This window comes from Talpa occidentalis, unplaced genomic scaffold (genome assembly GCF_014898055.3).
Source record: "Talpa occidentalis isolate TD23 unplaced genomic scaffold, MPIMG_talOcc4v2.1 talOcc4.17, whole genome shotgun sequence".
NCBI classification, from domain to species: Eukaryota; Metazoa; Chordata; class Mammalia; order Eulipotyphla; family Talpidae; genus Talpa; species Talpa occidentalis.
The window spans coordinates 41,129,292-41,149,292 of NW_023601754.1; the positions used below are offsets into that span (position 1 = coordinate 41,129,292).

The 20,001-nt window shown below is 59.1% G+C and overlaps 1 protein-coding gene across 1 annotated transcript in view; it reads right to left on the bottom strand.

Annotated features, from left to right (window-relative positions):
• The window catches only part of FCGBP (Fc gamma binding protein), a 53,428-nt gene that overhangs the window by 20,197 nt on the left and 13,230 nt on the right, over positions 1-20,001 (bottom strand). Inside the window, exons 8-18 of the mRNA XM_054697181.1 lie at positions 17,825-18,411; positions 15,217-15,793; positions 14,874-15,073; positions 14,122-14,514; positions 12,376-12,943; positions 9,552-10,138; positions 6,946-7,522; positions 6,603-6,802; positions 5,851-6,243; positions 4,105-4,672; positions 1,280-1,866 (exon numbers count right to left, since the gene is read on the bottom strand). Of these exons, the coding sequence (XP_054553156.1) occupies positions 1,280-1,866; positions 4,105-4,672; positions 5,851-6,243; positions 6,603-6,802; positions 6,946-7,522; positions 9,552-10,138; positions 12,376-12,943; positions 14,122-14,514; positions 14,874-15,073; positions 15,217-15,793; positions 17,825-18,411 (5,237 nt within the window). The remainder of the gene's footprint in view (positions 1-1,279; positions 1,867-4,104; positions 4,673-5,850; positions 6,244-6,602; positions 6,803-6,945; positions 7,523-9,551; positions 10,139-12,375; positions 12,944-14,121; positions 14,515-14,873; positions 15,074-15,216; positions 15,794-17,824; positions 18,412-20,001) is intronic.

Here is a 20,001-nt window from a genome sequence, read left to right on the forward strand (position 1 = left end):
CTGGGAGCATTTCACACGGTTACTGGTAAGACTGGAAGTGTTTTTGAAGAGGACCTGATGTAAAGGGTTTTTGCGTTAAGTATCAGTGAATAGAAAGCCAAGCTCGCGGCCTGGGGAAGGAACGTCATATCCGTGGGCTAAGAATTAGTGCTTCAGCTGCAGCTGGGCGCCAGCAAAGCCTCAATAGCTTGTCCTCCCCCACCGCATGGGTGAGCCCTGGATTCCTTGGGAGGCGTGAGGAGTGAGAGAAGGTGGGAGGAAGACAAGCTCCTGGAAACTCTCCTAAACACACAACCAACCGCCACACTCCCGGCACGGAGCGACAGGTTAAGTTCAAGTGATTTAATCTCTGCACCTCATTTCTTCATCCATAAAATGGGGATGGTAAAAGGCTGCACCGACCAGAGAAGTTGGGGGCTACAGGTACGTGCAAAGCAGCAAGAACACCAGAAAGAATGGGTGTTATTCCAGGAGCCCGGCCACACCGACGACCAGGGCACAGTGAGCACCGGAGCAGCCTCTGCCCACCGGCGCCCTCGCCATCCATGCCAGTGCAAGTCCATGACCGTGTGCCTGTGTGTCAGTGGATCCCTGGGGGGCCATCCCTCCAGGTAAGTGAAATGCCAGTTTCCAAGAGAGCAAACCCTTCTCTCACAGAAGCGCCCCGGAGCACCAAGCCCGGAGCACAGAGTCTAGGACACGGTCACGGGCTCGCTCCTGCCTTTACATGGGGCTTTGGTCAGAGATGGGACCAGCCGCTCTGAAAAGGCCGCAAACTATGGCACCTGCATATGCTTGTACGGGGGACAGGACAGTGTGGCAGGGAGGTGCTCAGCGACACGAGGGGCAGGGCAGTGTGGGCAGAGGAGCAGCTGGCGCAGACATGGCGACACCAGGGACGGTGTGGTCCTTGGACTTCCGCAGCCTGTTCCTGGTCCTGTTCCTGTCCTGCTCCAGGCGGGAGACCTGGGAGGTGGCTGAGCCAGGGTCAGAGATGGGACGTGGGAGTGGAAGAGAACAGGGGCCAGGACAGCCCCTCAGAGGGATGGTAGAGCAGCAGAGGCAGGGAGCCTGGGGAGAACAGGGCCACTGGCTGCACGTGGCAGGCCTGCTCCTGCCTGGACCCGGACTGGGCTTTGAGTGACACCTTCTGTCCCTTGGCCCTCGATCCTCCCTGCCCGCAGAGCTCTGAGGCCCCTGTGAGAAGGCCAGATGGTGCCGCCGCACCCACACACCACCCACTACCTCCCCGCTCCTCGTGGCCCTCCCCTGCTCTCACCGTGACCTTCCACTTCCGCTGCTCCAGCCGCAGGCTGTAGTTATCCACCAGCACAGTGATGGCCTTGGTGACGCTGGCACGGCTGCTGTAGCGCTCGTTCTCCTGCAGGACGGTGAATCGGTGCAGGCCCGTGCGGTTCCCGCAGGTCTGGGCCAGCACGTACACACAGAGGCCCATGAAGTCGAAGCGGCGGCCGTCGAAGGTGGTGTAGTGGGGGTCTCCCGACGCCTGGCAGGTGACAGAGCCCACGGGCACACAGTCCAGGACGCCGTTGGACGGCTGGCAGGCCTCGTGGGGGCCACAGGTGGAGGGCTGGCAGGTCACCACTCCGCCCTCGTGGCAGTGGCACAGCGACTTGCAGCCTGGTTCATAGAAGCTCTCGCCCAGCGGGTGGTAGGCGCCCTGGTGGACGCAGCCGCAGGAGGCCAGGGGCACGCAGGACTCACCGCTCAGCACGAAGCCCTCATCACACACGCAGTCCTCATGGCATTTGGAGCCGCAGCCCCCGGGCACTAGTAGGTCTCCGCAGGACGGTGGGCAGCCGTGGGAACACAACTCGTAGCTGCTGTTGAGAGGGCAGCTCATGGCTGCGGGAGAGTGCCCGTGAGGGTCAGCCTTCCTGGCTCCCCAGGGTCACACCGGGACCCCACGCCCGGCTCCCTCACACGCCGCACAGGCAGGGCTGAGCAGGGTGAGCTCAGCCCAGCTTGGGCAACAGAAGACACCACAGTGACCTGATGCTGAGAACGGAGGGGCTCCCACAATTAACTGTGGTTTGGGAACAGTGTCCTCAGTGAAGGCTCCAGCTGGTAGCAGCCTTTGAAAGCTGGGACATGTATGACACAAACGTGTGCAGGTAGAGCATGCGTGTGTGTGTGTAGTATGAGTGTGAATGCAACAGTCTCAGCTGCCCCGCTCTACAGCAGGAACACGGTTGGACATTAAAACACATAGCTGGTATCTGAGCACGGCGACCTTGCGCCTATGGAGGACTGGTCAGGAGGCTGCGCCCGTCCACTGCACCAAAGACGTTTCTGTCTAAGGTGAGGAAGTGTCACCATTTGGGGCCTGATCCGGGAACTCCGGGGACTGGGAGCAGTGAAGCCAGGAGGATAACACAAATGTGAAACAGTGTCACATGTGTGCAGAGCACAGGAAACGCACACGCGGGAAGTGACAGAGCAGAGGAAGTTCAAACAGCAGTCCCTGCTAGGTGAGGGAGACATCTGTGGGGATCGGGAGGGGGCAGGACATGCATCCAAGTTTGGGGAACTGGGACTATACAGGGGGAAATCTGATCCGTTTTGCATAAGAAAAAGAGTAAGTGTGGAGAAATGCAAACTAAAGTTTCCTTTAAAACATCCATGAAAACAAGAAAAGCCACCAGGAAGTGATGGAAAAAAGGGGAGGAGGGCCCAGGACTGGCCAGAATGCAGTAACTGTGGAAGTTGGTGCTGGGTATTGTGGGTATTGGGGTGTGGGGCCTGCCTGAGCTCCCCTCTGCCTCTTGCCCAAGTTCTAACAACACGGCCTTCTAGAGCTACCAGGGTACAAGGGCAAGACTCGCGGGAGGGAAACAGAGATTCTCAATGTGCACAGAGGCCTGAGCAAGGTGTCTTCAATAGTACAAATTCGGGGCGTCTGCCTGGGTGCACCCACCTGTCCTGCTGCTCTGTGACCTCGGGCCACTTACTTAATATCCCTGTGCTACTTTCTCTTTAACATGTTTCCTCACATACATTAGTATCTCACTCTTAACATGTCCGCAGAGTGTCAAAGAGCAAGATGACAGAGCAGGGGGCTGAGAGGATGAAGCGAGGACTGAGAGGCCATGAGCACAGAGCTGCCTGGGGTTGGGGAGAAGCCTGCGGGGTCAGCTGTGAGCCCAGGTGTCTTCCCGACCAGGAAAGGGCTTGTGGTGGGCGGAAAAGACTCCCCTGTGAAGGTGCTTCTCCACTTAGCAGAGAACACCCGGCCCCGGCCACTCGCCTCTCAAGGCGGTGACCTCCCCTGAGGGGGACCCCGCCAGGGCCATGGGGCACCACTTCTCAGTGCTCGCACTGCGGGAGATGGACGCATCAGCACGCCGCAGCCACTCCTCCACTCTGCTCCTCTCCAGTGGTGGAGAGACTAAGAGAATCAGAGGCCGGGAGGCCCAAAGAGGTGGGTGTCATGGGGTCTCCCTATGTGGTGCCGCCCTCCGCTCACAGGGGCCAGAGAAGGGCCCTCCACTGCCACCCACTTGCTCACGTCACATCTACAAGAGTGAAAACCAGGACGACGGGGACGACGCCCTGTCTCCTCTAGCAACACATGAGAGCGGGAGGGGGAGGCCCATTGTCTCACTAGACAGCCCTTCCCATGATGCTCCTGGGATGTTTAATAGTGTGATCACTACTAAGGCTCCCGCAACGATAACTCACAACAACCTTGTTTGTTTTGAACACTTAGGGATTTAGAGGCTCCGGAATTTCTACAGCAATTCAATGTCCATATATGCACCCCCTTAGGGTTAAGAAGTGTGCAGGGTCGGTGGTGATTGCTGATGGCCCTCCCACTATGGGGGAATCAAATGGGGTCCCCAGATCTAAAGGTCATTTTACGAAGATTCCCTGCACCTGCGACTGCCCTGCGGCCATGGTCCCTGGCACGGAGCTGAAGCTTTCAGAACCTTGGGTTCCTGCCCGTCAATGGCTTTACCCACACCGCCAACCTCCTAGGGCCGTTAGAAGGATGATGACCTCATGATAGGACACGTTCATGAATAGGCAACAGGCTGAGTGCCCCCCTACCGCTCCCAACACCAGGGCCCTCGCGATACTCACGGCAAAATTCCTCGGTCCTCCAGGGCTCCACGGTGGCCCCGGCGGCCTGGCAGGCGGCCGTGTAGTCAGCTAAGGCGTCACATAGAGACCCGGGCTGGCCGGGCAGCAGGCAGCGGTCGTAGACGCAGTCACGCAGGAAGCCCTCTGGCTCCAGTTTGGAGTGGCACTTCTTGAAGGGACCGTCTGGGTCGGCGATGATGCCACACTCTTTCTTGCTCTGCAGCTGCTCCTCCACCATGGAGTCCAGCTGGGGACAGTCTCCTGGTGGGTTCGCTCCGCAGCCTGGACTTGTCTCCTCCTGCCAGCTGTTTCCAAAGGCCAGCGCATTGGCAGCCTGGCCTCCTCCGCGCAGCTCCAGGTCGTCTTCCGTGCGCCCATTGAAGTTTCCGCAGAGCCCACACAGCATGCCGGCATAGCTGCTCGGCACCTTGGCAGTCACTCGGGTGTTCCAGTCGTAGGTGACTATCAGGCCAAAGTCCGTGCGCACGACGGCGTCTTGGCCCTGGCGGTACACCTGCACTTGCCCATCTGCCGCCTGGAAGGGCAGGTATTGAAGGACACCATCCACCTGGGAAGAGATTGGGGTCCACAGAGGTCAGTGTACTCAAGGTCCCTTATGCTAGGCCCCAGCTCAGGGCCACTGCTCAGGCTGCTCCCTCTGCCTGGCACAGAGTGCACCTCCTGTCATCCTTCAGGTATCATGCTAATTCTGCACCGAACATCACCTCCCTGACCTCAGTTATACCCCATTCCCCATCTGTCATCTTTCCTGTCACCCTGGCTTTCCTGATATTTCTCTAACTCTCCCAGTTGAATCTGGCATCCAGGTCTTTTCACTGTGCCAAGAAGACCACCTACCACTTTTCATCTGGCTGCTGTCCCTTCTCCCTTCAGGAGTCATGGAGCTGACCCACGTGGCACAGCAGACCACTCCCGTCGCTCTCGCTGTTCCCCCAACAGTGTATTTCAGGCAGTCTGCTTCTTTTGCTCCCCACTCTGTCTCTGGTGAGTCCATTCCCTGCCTACCCCCGCACCTATGGCCTCGTCCCCAGTTTTGTATGCATAAATAAAGAAAATCTTCTGAAAAAAAGAGTATACACTCTGGAGGCAGACAGCCTGGCTTCAGATTCTGCTACTCCTTAGCTGCATGATTTTCGTCATTTGAAAAGAAAAATCGGTGGTTCTGCACTTTTGCTGAGTAAGGACCTTCAAAGGACGTTCACACGGAAACGTGCCCAGGGGGGTGCCCATCTGGTAGTCTCCATTCCCTGGCGTAGTTGGGAGACTCTGTGAACCCCAAACACACACACACACACAACTCACACGCATACCTCTATTTGCCTACATTTCACCTGTCACCTTACTGTCCAAAAGTCATTATCTTCCAGAATAGGCCCAGACTACAACTTGCGGGGGTTCATACCTAACAATGTGAAGTCAACATTGACTGAAAATTTCCTGGGTGGCAAGGGCCCTTCTACACAGGGGCCAATATTAACTGGTTAAATCCCTGCGGTACCCTGATTTTGACACCCCTGGGTGTGGTATTGGATTGGCCCGTCTGATGGAGGACAAGACTTAGGCCAGAGAGACAAAGTCACAGGCCCAGGGGAGGGGTCCTGCTAGGCGGGGGCCCGTTCCTACACTGACCACAGAATTGCCTCCCGTCCAGCCCCACCCTAACCCAGAGGCCCTCCCAAGTCTCAGGGTCTGTCCTACCTCCACTGTGCCAGGGGCATCACTCACCAGCACTCTCCCGGGGTACTCCCTGCGCACTTCCACCTTCACGCCGCGGGCCTCCACGCGCACGGCACGCGTGTAGCTCACGGTCTGGCTGCCCCGATGCTCATTTTGCACCAGCACCCGGAAGGCGGGCAGCATCCCAGTCGGACCGCACGTGCCGGTCAGCAGGTATGTGCAGGTGCCCATGAAGTCAAAGCGCCGGCCGTCGAAGGTCAAGTAGTGTGGGTCCCCGGATGCCTGGCAACTCCCAAGGCTGTTGGGGTAGCAACCCAAGAGGCCGTTCTGGGCGCGGCACTCCTCCTCAGGCTTGCAGCTGTGCTCCTTGCACACCATGCCTTTGCCAGCGTGGCACACGCAGTGCTGCTGGCAATTGTCAAGAAGCACCGACTCGTCTGGCTGTGGGGACACAGGGTGCGGGCGTCAGGTGGGTGCTACACTGCCATCGCTGCTGCTGTGCACAGAGCAGGACCCAAGCACATGAAACCCACCTATTCAGCAAGGCAATGCCATGTCTGAGAAACAAAGGGGCTGCATAGCTTCGCTATCACTCACTGGCTCCCTCACTCCCTCACTCACGCACTCATTTATTGCAAACTCTCCCCTGAGCCTCTGCTGCAGGAGAGATTCCAAGAGGGAGTAAGGGCAAAGGCTCTGGAGCAGATGCTCAGGGTTGTTTCTCCATTCCCAGCGCGAACACTAAGGGACGGGCTGGGGCTGAGGCCTGGACTCTGCCCGGGATGCCGGGATCCCACTACCTCGTAGTAGACGCCGTTGTGATAGCAGCCGCACTCCTCCATGGGCACACAGGCCTCGCCGCTGTTGAGGAAGCCAGGGTCGCACTGGCAGCCCTCAGCACAGCCTTCGGGGCAGTTCTGGGGGGTGCCGAGGGCCGAGCAGCTCAGGGAGCAGGTGTCCGCGCAGACCTCATAGTGGCTGTTGGGGGGGCACTTCATTGCTGCAGAGAGAGCGTGCCCGTCAGCGCCCGTGGAGAGCGGTCCCAACACCCCGTGTTCCCTGCTTCCCTGTCACAGCCTGCCCTTTGCCCAGCCCCACCTCCCTGTCTGCCCCTGGCTTTGCTCCTCCTGAACCCGCACTCACGGCAGAAAGATTCGGTCCTCCAGGGCTCCACATGGCCTCCGGCTGCCTGGCAGGCGCTCACATAGGCCTCGATGCTCGAGCAGAGGATGCTCAGGTTCCCGCCGCTCACGCACAGGTCGAAGATGCAGTCCTTCAGGGCACCCTGGGGGCTGAGCAGTTTGTGGCAGGCGGCCAGCGGCCCAGTGGGCTTGGTGAGGAAGCCACAGAACTTCTCCTGCTGGTACTGCTGCTCCTGCTCAGGGGTGCAAACTGGCCCGCAGTCCTCGCAGGGGGGCGGCGACAGGCAGGGTGAGCCTGGCACCTTCTCCTCCCAAGAGTTGCCAAAGTCGTTGGGGTTGCCTGCCTGCGAGCCGTCGGGCTTCTGGAAGTCATCCTTGGAGTCGCCGTTGTAGTCTCCGCACAAGCCACACATCTGCTCGTAGTAGTTGCCTGGCACCGTGACCCGCACATTGTACACGAGGTCGTAGGCCACACGCAGACCAAAGTCGGTCTGGATCACCGCGTCCTTGCCGTGCTTGAAAGCACGAATCCGGCCCTCGGCCAGCTCCACGGGCAGCTTCATGTCCACGCCATTCACCTGCCAGCGGGGGAGGGCACACTTAGGCGGCACGCCTGAGATTCCAATGCCTCTGACCCCTCATCTCAACTCGCTGGGCCTGGCTTCCACTCTGGACAAGTGGCATGGAATAATGGCTGCCGTGGGCTCCATGGTGCTCCCCGAGACACCTGCACCAGAACCCAGTGTAGACCTAATCTGGAGTGAGGATATTTGCAGATGTGATGAAGGGAGTGAGCCTCATCCTGGATGAGGGGGGACCCTGGACAGGCTGGAAGGGAAGACGCAGGGACACAGAGAGAGGGCTCGTGAAGGTGAGGAGAGGCTGGGACTGGAGGGATGTGGCCACGACATATGCCACACCTGCGGCCACAGAAGCCGGGAGAGGGGAGGAAGGAATCTTCCCGACAGCCGTTGCACGGCGCAGCCAGGCTGACATCTGGGCGCATGGGCCCTGCCTCACAGCAGTGAGAAAATAAATTTCTGCTCTTTCAAGCTGTCATGGTGGCGGCGATTTGCAGTGGCAGTCACAGGACCCTGACAGGCCTCAGAGGCGGCCCAGCCTGACAGCTTCCCTTGGCCCCACTCCCCGGCGGTCTGTAACGTGGTGATGGCCCTGGGGCCACCCGCCTGGGAACGACTCATCTCTGCCCTTCCACTCCCTGGGATGTGGGCGGTGAATCCATTCTCTGCGTTTCTGTCCTTACCCCACGGGGCTGTCGTCAGGTTAGACCCATTCCTGTTTGAAAAGTGCTGAGAAATGTGTGTGGCCCAGAATGGATGCTCTGGGAGCATTTCACACGGTTACTGGTGAGACTGGAAGTGTTTTTGAAGAGGACCTGATGTAAAGGGTTTTTGCGTTAAGTATCAGTGAATAGAAAGCCAAGCTCGCGGCCTGGGGAAGGAACGTCATATCCGTGGGCTAAGAATTAGTGCTTCAGCTGCAGCTGGGCGCCAGCAAAGCCTCAATAGCTTGTCCTCCCCCACCGCATGGGTGAGCCCTGGATTCCTTGGGAGGTGTGAGGAGTGAGAGAAGGTGGGAAGAAGAAAAGCTCCTGGAAACTCTCCTAAACATGCAGCCAACCGCCACACTCCCGGCACGGAGCGACAGGTTAAGTTCAAGTGATTTAATCTCTGCACCTCATTTCTTCATCCATAAAATGGGGATGGTAAAAGGCTGCACCGACCAGAGAAGTTGGGGGCTACAGGTACGTGCAAAGCAGCAAGAACACCAGAAAGAATGGGTGTTATTCCAGGAGCCCGGCCACACCGACGACCAGGGCACAGTGAGCACCGGAGCAGCCTATGCCAACCGACACACTCGCCAACCGTGCCACTGCAAGTCCATGACCGTGTGCCGTGTGTCAGTGGATCCCTGGAGGGCCAATTCTTCAGGTAAGTGAAATGCCAGTTTCCAAGAGAGCAAACCCATCTCTCAGAGAAGCAACCCGGGGCACCAAGCACAGAGCACAGAGTCTAGGAAACGGTCATGGGCTCGCTCCTGCCTTTACAGGGCGTTTTAGCCAGAGATGGGACCAGCCCCTCTGAAAAGGGCAGCAAACCATGGCACCTGCATGTGCTGGCACGGGGACAGGACAGTGTGGCTGGGAGGTGCTCAGCGACACAGGAGCAGGGCAGTGTGGGCACAGGAGCACCTGGCACGGACATGGGGACATCAGGGACGGTCCTGTCCTTGGACTTCCCCAGACTGTTCCTGTCCTGCTCCAGGCGGGAGACCTGGGAGGTGGCTGAGCCAGGGTTGGAGGGGGGACGTGGAAGTGGAAGAGAACAGGGGCCAGGACAGCCCCTCAGAGGGACGGTGGAGCAGCAGAGGCAGGGAGCCTGGAGAGAACAGGGCCACTGGCTGCACGTGGCAGGCCTGCTCCTGCCTGGACCCGGACTGGGCTTTGAGTGACACCTTCTGTCCCTTGGCCCTCGATCCTCCCTGCCCGCAGAGCTCTGAGGCCCCTGTGAGAAGGCCAGATGGTGCCGCCGCACCCACACACCACCCAATCCCTTCCTGCTCCTCGTGGCCCTCCCCTGCTCTCACCGTGACCTTCCACTTCCTCTGCTCCAGCCGCAGGCTGTAGTTATCCACCAGCACAGTGATGGCCTTGGTGACGCTGGCACGGCTGCTGTAGCGCTCGTTCTCCTGCAGGACGGTGAATCGGTGCAGGCCCGTGCGGTTCCCGCAGGTCTGGGCCAGCACGTACACACAGAGGCCCATGAAGTCGAAGCGGCGGCCGTCGAAGGTGGTGTAGTGGGGGTCTCCCGACGCCTGGCAGGTGACGGAGCCCACGGGCACACAGCCCAGGACGCCGTTGGACGGCTGGCAGGCCTCGTGGGGGCCACAGGTGGAGGGCTGGCAGGTCACCACTCCGCCCTCGTGGCAGTGGCACAGTGACTTGCAGCCTGGTTCGTAGAAGCTCTCGCCCAGCGGGTGGTAGGCGCCCTGGTGGACGCAACCGCAGGAGGCCAGGGGCACGCAGGACTCACCGCTCAATACGAAGCCCTCATCACACACGCAGTCCTCATGGCAGTTGGAGCCGCAGCCCCCGGGCACTGGCTGGTCTCCGCAGGACGGTGGGCAGCCGTGGGAACACAACTCGTAGCTGCTGTTGAGAGGGCAGCTCATGGCTGCAGGAGAGTGCCCGTGAGGGTCAGCCTTCCTGGCTCCCCAGGGTCACACCGGGATCCCACGCTCGGCTCCCTCATATGCGGCACAGGCAGGGCTGAGGAGGGCGAGCTCAGCCCGGCTTGGGCAACAGAAGACACCACAGTGACCTGATGCTGAGAACGGAGGGGCTCCCACAATTAACTGTGGTTTGGGAACAGTGTCCTCAGTGAAGGCTCCAGCTGGTAGCAGCCTTTGAAACCTGAGACATGTATGACACGCACGTGTGCGGGCAGAGCATGCGTGTGCATGTGTAGTGTGAGTGTGAATGTAACAGTCTCAGCTACCCTGATCTACAGCAGGAACTTGGTTGGACGTTGCACCACATTGAGTGTATTGAGCACGGTGACCTCGCGCCGATGGAGGACTGGTCAGGAGGCTGCGCCCGTCCACTGCACCAAAGACGTTTCTGTCTAAGGTGAGGAAGTGTCACCATTTGGGGCCTGATCCGGGAAATCCGGGGACTGGGTGCAGTGAAGCCAGGAGGATAACACAAATGTGAAACAGTGTCACATGTGTGCAGAGCACAGGAAACGCACACGCGGGAAGTGACAGAGCAGAGGAAGTTCAAACAGCAGTCCCTGCTAGGTGAGGGAGACATCTGCCGGGATCAGGAGGGAGCAGGACATGCATCCAAGTTTGGGGAACTGGGATGATATGGGGGGAAATCTGACCCGTTTTGCATAAGAAAAAGAGTAACTGTGGAGAAACTCAAACTAAAGTTTCCTTTAAAACATCCATGAAAACAAGAAAAGCCACCAGGAAGTGATGGAGAAAGGGGAGGAGGGCCCAGGATTGGCCAGAATGCAGTAACTGTGGAAGTTGGTGCTGGGTATTGTGGGTATTGGGGTGTGGGGCCTGCCTGAGCTCCCCTCTGCCTCTTGCCCAAGTTCTAACAGCACGGCCTTCTAGAGCTACCAGGGTACAAGGGCAAGACTCGCGGGAGGGAAACAGAGATTCTCAATGTGCACAGAGGCCTGAGCAAGATGTCTTCAATAGTACAAATTCGGGGCGTCTGCCTGGGTGCACCCACCTGTCCTGCTGCTCTGTGACCTCGAGCAACTTACTTAATATCCCTGTGCTACTTTCTCTTTAACGTGTTTCCTCACATACATTAGTATCTCACTCTTAACATCTCCGCAGAGTGTCAAAGAGCAAGATGACAGAGCAGGGCGGCTGAGAGGATGAAGCAAGGACTGAGAGGCCGTGAGCACAGAGCTGCCTGGTGTTGGGGAGAAGCCTGCGGGGTCAGCTGTGAATCCAGATGGCATCCCCACCCGGAAAGGGCTTGTGGTGGGCGGAAAAGACTCCCCTGTGAAGGTGCTTCTCCACTTAGCAGAGAACACCCGGCCCCGGCCACTCGCCTCTCAAGGCGGTGTCCTCCCCTGAGGGGGACCCCGCCAGGGCCATGGGGCACCTCTTCTCAGCGCTCGCACTGTGGGAGATGGACGCATCAGCACGCCGCAGCCACTCCTCCACTCTGCTCCTCTCCAGTGGTGGAGAGACTAAGAGAATCAGAGGCCGGGAGGCCCAAAGAGGTGGGTGTCATGGGGTCTCCCTGTGTGGTGCCGCCCTCCGCTCACAGGGGCCAGAGAAGGGCCCTCCACTGCCACCTACTTGCTCACGTCACATCTACAAGAGTGAAAACCAGGACGACGGGGACGACGCCCCGTCTCCTCTAACAACAGGTGAGAGCGGGAGGGGGAGGCCCATTGTCTCACTAGACAGCCCTTCCCATGATGCTCCTGGGATGTTTAATAGTGTGATCACTACTAAGGCTCCCGCAAGGATAACTCACAACAACCTTGTTTGTTTTGAACACTTAGGGACTTAGAGGCTCCGGAATTTCTACAGCAATTCAATGTCCATATATGCACCCCCTTAGGGCCAAGAAGTGTGCAGGGTCGGTGGTGATTGCTGATGGCCCTCCCACCATGGGGGAATCAAATAGGGTCCCCAGATCTAAAGGTCATTTTACGAGGATTCCCTGCACCTGCGACTGCCCTGCGGCCATGGTCCCTGGTACGGAGCTGAAGCTTTCAGAACCTTGGCTTCCTGCCCGTCAACGGCTCTACCCACACCGCCAACCTCCTAGGGCCGTTAGAAGGATGATGACCTCATGATAGGACACGTTCATGAATAGGCAACAGGCTGAGTGCCCCCCTACCGCTCCCAACACCAGGGCCCTCGCGATACTCACGGCAAAATTCCTCGGTCCTCCAGGGCTCCACGGTGGCCCCGGCGGCCTGGCAGGCGGCCGTGTAGTCAGCTAAGGCGTCACATAGAGACCCGGGCTGGCCGGGCAGCAGGCAGCGGTCGTAGACGCAGTCACGCAGGAAGCCCTCTGGCTCCAGTTTGGAGTGGCACTTCTTGAAGGGACCGTCTGGGTCGGCGATGATGCCACACTCTTTCTTGCTCTGCAGCTGCTCCTCCACCATGGAGTCCAGCTGGGGACAGTCTCCTGGTGGGTTCGCTCCGCAGCCTGGACTTGTCTCCTCCTGCCAGCTGTTTCCAAAGGCCAGCGCATTGGCAGCCTGGCCTCCTCCGCGCAGCTCCAGGTCGTCTTCCGTGCGCCCATTGAAGTTTCCGCAGAGCCCACACAGCATGCCGGCATAGCTGCTCGGCACCTTGGCAGTCACTCGGGTGTTCCAGTCGTAGGTGACTATCAGGCCAAAGTCCGTGCGCACGACGGCGTCTTGGCCCTGGCGGTACACCTGCACTTGCCCATCTGCCGCCTGGAAGGGCAGGTATTGAAGGACACCATCCACCTGGGAAGAGATTGGGGTCCACAGAGGTCAGTGTACTCAAGGTCCCTTATGCTAGGCCCCAGTTCAGGGCCACTGCTCAGGCTGCTCCCTCTGCCTGGCACAGAGTGCACCTCCTGTCATCCTTCAGGTATCATGCTAATTCTGCACCGAACATCACCTCCCTGACCTCAGTTATACCCCATTCCCCATCTGTCATCTTTCCTGTCACCCTGGCTTTCCTGATATTTCTCTAACTCTCCCAGTTGAATCTGGCATCCAGGTCTTTTCACTGTGCCAAGAAGACCACCTACCACTTTTCATCTGGCTGCTGTCCCTTCTCCCTTCAGGAGTCATGGAGCTGACCCACGTGGCACAGCAGACCACTCCCGTCGCTCTCGCTGTTCCCCCAACAGTGTATTTCAGGCAGTCTGCTTCTTTTGCTCCCCACTCTGTCTCTGGTGAGTCCATTCCCTGCCTACCCCCGCACCTATGGCCTCGTCCCCAGTTTTGTATGCATAAATAAAGAAAATCTTCTGAAAAAAAGAGTATACACTCTGGAGGCAGACAGCCTGGCTTCAGATTCTGCTACTCCTTAGCTGCATGATTTTCGTCATTTGAAAAGAAAAATCGGTGGTTCTGCACTTTTGCTGAGTAAGGACCTTCAAAGGACGTTCACACGGAAACGTGCCCAGGGGGGTGCCCATCTGGTAGTCTCCATTCCCTGGCGTAGTTGGGAGACTCTGTGAACCCCAAACACACACACACACACAACTCACACGCATACCTCTATTTGCTTACATTTCACCTGTCACCTTACTGTCCAAAAGTCATTATCTTCCAGAATAGGCCCAGACTACAACTTGCGGGGGTTCATACCTAACAATGTGAAGTCAACATTGACTGAAAATTTCCTGGGTGGCAAGGGCCCTTCTACACAGGGGCCAATATTAACTGGTTAAATCCCTGCGGTACCCTGATTTTGACACCCCTGGGTGTGGTATTGGATTGGCCCGTCTGATGGAGGACAAGACTTAGGCCAGAGAGACAAAGTCACAGGCCCAGGGGAGGGGTCCTGCTAGGCGGGGGCCCGTTCCTACACTGACCACAGAATTGCCTCCCGTCCAGCCCCACCCTAACCCAGAGGCCCTCCCAAGTCTCAGGGTCTGTCCTACCTCCACTGTGCCAGGGGCATCACTCACCAGCACTCTCCCGGGGTACTCCCTGCGCACTTCCACCTTCACGCCGCGGGCCTCCACGCGCACGGCACGCGTGTAGCTCACGGTCTGGCTGCCCCGATGCTCATTTTGCACCAGCACCCGGAAGGCGGGCAGCATCCCAGTCGGACCGCACGTGCCGGTCAGCAGGTATGTGCAGGTGCCCATGAAGTCAAAGCGCCGGCCGTCGAAGGTCAAGTAGTGTGGGTCCCCGGATGCCTGGCAACTCCCAAGGCTGTTGGGGTAGCAACCCAAGAGGCCGTTCTGGGCGCGGCACTCCTCCTCAGGCTTGCAGCTGTGCTCCTTGCACACCATGCCTTTGCCAGCGTGGCACACGCAGTGCTGCTGGCAATTGTCAAGAAGCACCGACTCGTCTGGCTGTGGGGACACAGGGTGCGGGCGTCAGGTGGGTGCTACACTGCCATCGCTGCTGCTGTGCACAGAGCAGGACCCAAGCACATGAAACCCACCTATTCAGCAAGGCAATGCCATGTCTGAGAAACAAAGGGGCTGCATAGCTTCGCTATCACTCACTGGCTCCCTCACTCCCTCACTCACGCACTCATTTATTGCAAACTCTCCCCTGAGCCTCTGCTGCAGGAGAGATTCCAAGAGGGAGTAAGGGCAAAGGCTCTGGAGCAGATGCTCAGGGTTGTTTCTCCATTCCCAGCGCGAACACTAAGGGACGGGCTGGGGCTGAGGCCTGGACTCTGCCCGGGATGCCGGGATCCCACTACCTCGTAGTAGACGCCGTTGTGATAGCAGCCGCACTCCTCCATGGGCACACAGGCCTCGCCGCTGTTGAGGAAGCCAGGGTCGCACTGGCAGCCCTCAGCACAGCCTTCGGGGCAGTTCTGGGGGGTGCCGAGGGCCGAGCAGCTCAGGGAGCAGGTGTCCGCGCAGACCTCATAGTGGCTGTTGGGGGGGCACTTCATTGCTGCAGAGAGAGCGTGCCCGTCAGCGCCCGTGGAGAGCGGTCCCAACACCCCGTGTTCCCTGCTTCCCTGTCACAGCCTGCCCTTTGCCCAGCCCCACCTCCCTGTCTGCCCCTGGCTTTGCTCCTCCTGAACCCGCACTCACGGCAGAAAGATTCGGTCCTCCAGGGCTCCACATGGCCTCCGGCTGCCTGGCAGGCGCTCACATAGGCCTCGATGCTCGAGCAGAGGATGCTCAGGTTCCCGCCGCTCACGCACAGGTCGAAGATGCAGTCCTTCAGGGCACCCTGGGGGCTGAGCAGTTTGTGGCAGGCGGCCAGCGGCCCAGTGGGCTTGGTGAGGAAGCCACAGAACTTCTCCTGCTGGTACTGCTGCTCCTGCTCAGGGGTGCAAACTGGCCCGCAGTCCTCGCAGGGGGGCGGCGACAGGCAGGGTGAGCCTGGCACCTTCTCCTCCCAAGAGTTGCCAAAGTCGTTGGGGTTGCCTGCCTGCGAGCCGTCGGGCTTCTGGAAGTCATCCTTGGAGTCGCCGTTGTAGTCTCCGCACAAGCCACACATCTGCTCGTAGTAGTTGCCTGGCACCGTGACCCGCACATTGTACACGAGGTCGTAGGCCACACGCAGACCAAAGTCGGTCTGGATCACCGCGTCCTTGCCGTGCTTGAAAGCACGAATCCGGCCCTCGGCCAGCTCCACGGGCAGCTTCATGTCCACGCCATTCACCTGCCAGCGGGGGAGGGCACACTTAGGCGGCACGCCTGAGAGTCCAATGCCTCTGACCCCTCATCTCAACTCGCTGGGCCTGGCTTCCACTCTGGACAAGTGGCATGGAATAATGGCTGCCGTGGGCTCCATGGTGCTCCCCGAGACACCTGCACCAGAACCCAGTGTAGACCTAATCTGGAGTGAGGATATTTGCAGATGTGATGAAGGGAGTGAGCCTCATCCTGGATGAGAGGGGACCCTGGACAGGCTGGAAGGGAAGACGCAGGGACACAGAGAGAGGGCTCGTGAAGGTGAGGAGAGGCTGGGACTGGAGGGATGTGGCCACGACATATGCCACACCTGCGGCCACAGAAGCCGGGAGAGGGGAGGAAGGAATCTTCCCGACAGCCGTTGCATGATGCAGCCAGGCTGACATCTGGGCGCATGGGCCCTGCCTCACAGCAGTGAGAAAATAAATTTCTGCTCTTTCAAGCTGTCATGGTGGTGGCGATTTGCAGTGGCAGTCACAGGACCCTGACAGGCCTCAGAGGCGGCCCAGCCTGACAGCTTCCCTTGGCCCCACTCCCCGGCGGTCTGTAACGTGGTGATGGCCCTGGGGCCACCCGCCTGGGAACGACTCATCTCTGCCCTTCCACTCCCTGGGATGTGGGCGGTGAATCCATTCTCTGCGTTTCTGTCCTTACCCCACGGGGCTGTCGTCAGGTTAGACCCATTCCTGTTTGAAAAGTGCTGAGAAATGTGTGTGGCCCAGAATGGATGCTCTGGGAGCATTTCACACGGTTACTGGTAAGACTGGAAGTGTTTTTGAAGAGGACCTGATGTAAAGGGTTTTTGCGTTAAGTATCAGTGAATAGAAAGCCAAGCTCGCGGCCTGGGGAAGGAACGTCATATCCGTGGGCTAAGAATTAGTGCTTCAGCTGCAGCTGGGCGCCAGCAAAGCCTCAATAGCTTGTCCTCCCCGACCGCATGGGTGAGCCCTGGATTCCTTGGGAGGCGTGAGGAGTGAGAGAAGGTGGGAGGAAGACAAGCTCCTGGAAACTCTCCTAAACACACAGCCAACCGCCACACTCCCGGCACAGAGCGACAGGTTAAGTTCAAGTGATTTAATCTCTGCACCTCATTTCTTCATCCATAAAATGGGGATGGTAAAAGGCTGCACCCCCCGGAGAATTTGGGGGCTACAGATGTGTGCAAAGCAGCAAGAACACCAGAAAGAATGGGGGTTATTCCAGGAGCCCGGCCACACCAATGACCAGGGCACAGTGAGCACAGGAGCAGCCTCTGCCAACCGGCACACTCGCCGTCCGTGCCACTGTAAGCCCACGATTGATGCCCACGTGTCAGTGGTTCCTTGGGGGGCCATCCCTCCAGGTAAGTGAAATGCCAGTTTCCAAGAGAGCAAACCCTTCTCTCACGGAAGCGCCCCGGGGCACCAAGCCCAGAACACAGAGTCTAGGACACAGTCACGGGCTCGCTCCTGCCTTTACAGGGGGCTTTGGCCAGAGATGGGACCAGCCCCTCTGAAAAGGGCAGCAAACCATGGCACCTGCATGTGCTGGCACGGGGGACAGGACAGTGTGGCTGGGAGGTGCTCAGCGACACGAGGGGCAGGGCAGTGTGGGCACAGGAGCAGCTGGCACGGACATGGGGACATCATGGACGGTCCTGTCCTTGGACTTCCCCAGACTGTTCCTGTCCTGCTCCAGGCGGGAGACCTGGGAGGTGGCTGAGCCAGGGTTGGAGGGGGGACGTGGAAGTGGAAGAGAACAGGGGCCAGGACAGCCCCTCAGAGGGACGGTGGAGCAGCAGAGGCAGGGAGCCTGGAGAGAACAGGGCCACTGGCTGCACGTGGCAGGCCTGCTCCTGCCTGGACCCGGACTGGGCTTTGAGTGACACCTTCTGTCCCTTGGCCCTCGATCCTCCCTGCCCGCAGAGCTCTGAGGCCCCTGTGAGAAGGCCAGATGGTGCCGCCGCACCCACACACCACCCAATCCCTTCCTGCTCCTCGTGGCCCTCCCCTGCTCTCACCGTGACCTTCCACTTCCTCTGCTCCAGCCGCAGGCTGTAGTTATCCACCAGCACAGTGATGGCCTTGGTGACGCTGGCACGGCTGCTGTAGCGCTCGTTCTCCTGCAGGACGGTGAATCGGTGCAGGCCCGTGCGGTTCCCGCAGGTCTGGGCCAGCACGTACACACAGAGGCCCATGAAGTCGAAGCGGCGGCCGTCGAAGGTGGTGTAGTGGGGGTCTCCCGACGCCTGGCAGGTGACGGAGCCCACGGGCACACAGCCCAGGACGCCGTTGGACGGCTGGCAGGCCTCGTGGGGGCCACAGGTGGAGGGCTGGCAGGTCACCACTCCGCCCTCGTGGCAGTGGCACAGTGACTTGCAGCCTGGTTCGTAGAAGCTCTCGCCCAGCGGGTGGTAGGCGCCCTGGTGGACGCAGCCGCAGGAGGCCAGGGGCACGCAGGACTCACCGCTCAGCACGAAGCCCTCATCACACATGCAGTCCTCGTGGCAGTCGGAGCCGCAGCCCCCGGGCACTGGCTGGTCTCCGCAGGACAGTGGGCAGCCGTGGGAACACAACTCGTAGCTGCTGTTGAGAGGGCAGCTCATGGCTGCAGGAGAGTGCTCGTGAGGGTCAGCCTTCCTGGCTCCCCAGGGTCACACCGGGACCCCACGCCCGGCTCCCTCACATGCCGCACAGGCAGGGCTGAGGAGGGTGAACTCAGCCCTGCTTGGGCAACAGAAGACACCACAGTGACCTGATGCTGAGAACGGAGGGGCTCCCACAATTAACTGTGGTTTGGGAACAGTGTCCTCAGTGAAGGCTCCAGCTGGTAGCAGCCTTTGAACGCTGGGACATGTATGACACAAACGTGTGCAGGTAGAGCATGCGTGTGTGTGTGTAGTGTGAGTATGAATGCAACAGTCTCAGCTGCCCCGCTCTACAGCAGGAACACGGTTGGACGTTAAAACACATTGCTGGTATCTGAGCACGGCGACCTCGCGCCGAGGGAGGACTGGTCAGGAGGCTGCGCCCGTCCACTGCACCAAAGACGCTTCTGTCTAAGGTGAGGAAGTGTCACCATTTGGGGCCTGATCCGGGAAATCCGGGGACTGGGAGCAGTGAAGCCAGGAGGATAACACAAATGTGAAACAGTGTCACATGTGTGCAGAGCACAGGAAACGCACACGCGGGAAGTGACAGAGCAGAGGAAGTTCAAACAGCAGTCCCTGCTAGGTGAGGGAGACATCTGTGGGGATCGGGAGGGGGCAGGACATGCATCCAAGTTTGGGGAACTGGGATGATATGGGGGGAAATCTGACCCGCTTTGCATAAGAAAAAGAGTAACTGTGGAGAAACTCAAACTAAAGTTTCCTTTAAAACATCCATGAAAATAAGAAAAGCCACCAGGAAGTGATGGAGAAAGGGGAGGAGGGCCCAGGATTGGCCAGAATGCAGTAACTGTGGAAGTTGGTGCTGGGTATTGTGGGTATTGGGGTGTGGGGCCTGCCTGAGCTCCCCTCTGCCTCTTGCCCAAGTTCTAACAGCACGGCCTTCTAGAGCTACCAGGGTACAAGGGCAAGACTCGCGGGAGGGAAACAGAGATTCTCAATGTGCACAGAGGCCTGAGCAAGGTGTCTTCAATAGTACAAATTCGGGGCGTCTGCCTGGGTGCACCCACCTGTCCTGCTGCTCTGTGACCTCGGGCCACTTACTTAATATCCCTGTGCTACTTTCTCTTTAACGTGTTTCCTCACATACATTAGTATCTCACTCTTAACATGTCCGCAGAGTGTCAAAGAGCAAGATGACAGAGCAGGGCGGCTGAGAGGATGAAGCGAGGACTGAGAGGCCGTGAGCACAGAGCTGCCTGGGGTTGGGGAGAAGCCTGCGGGGTCAGCTGTGAGCCCAGGTGTCTTCCTGACCGGGAAAGGGCTTGTGGTGGGCGGAAAAGACTCCCCTGTGAAGGTGCTTCTCCACTTAGCAGAGAACACCGGGCCCCGGCCACTCGCCATTCACGGCGGTGACCTCCCCTGAGGGGGACCCCGCCAGGGCCATGGGGCACCACTTCTCAGTGCTCGCACTGCGGGAGATGGACGCATCAGCACGCCGCAGGCACTCCTCCGCTCTGCTTCTCTCCAGTGGTGGAGAGACTAAGAGAATCAGAGGCCGGGAGGCCCAAAGAGGTGGGTGTCATGGG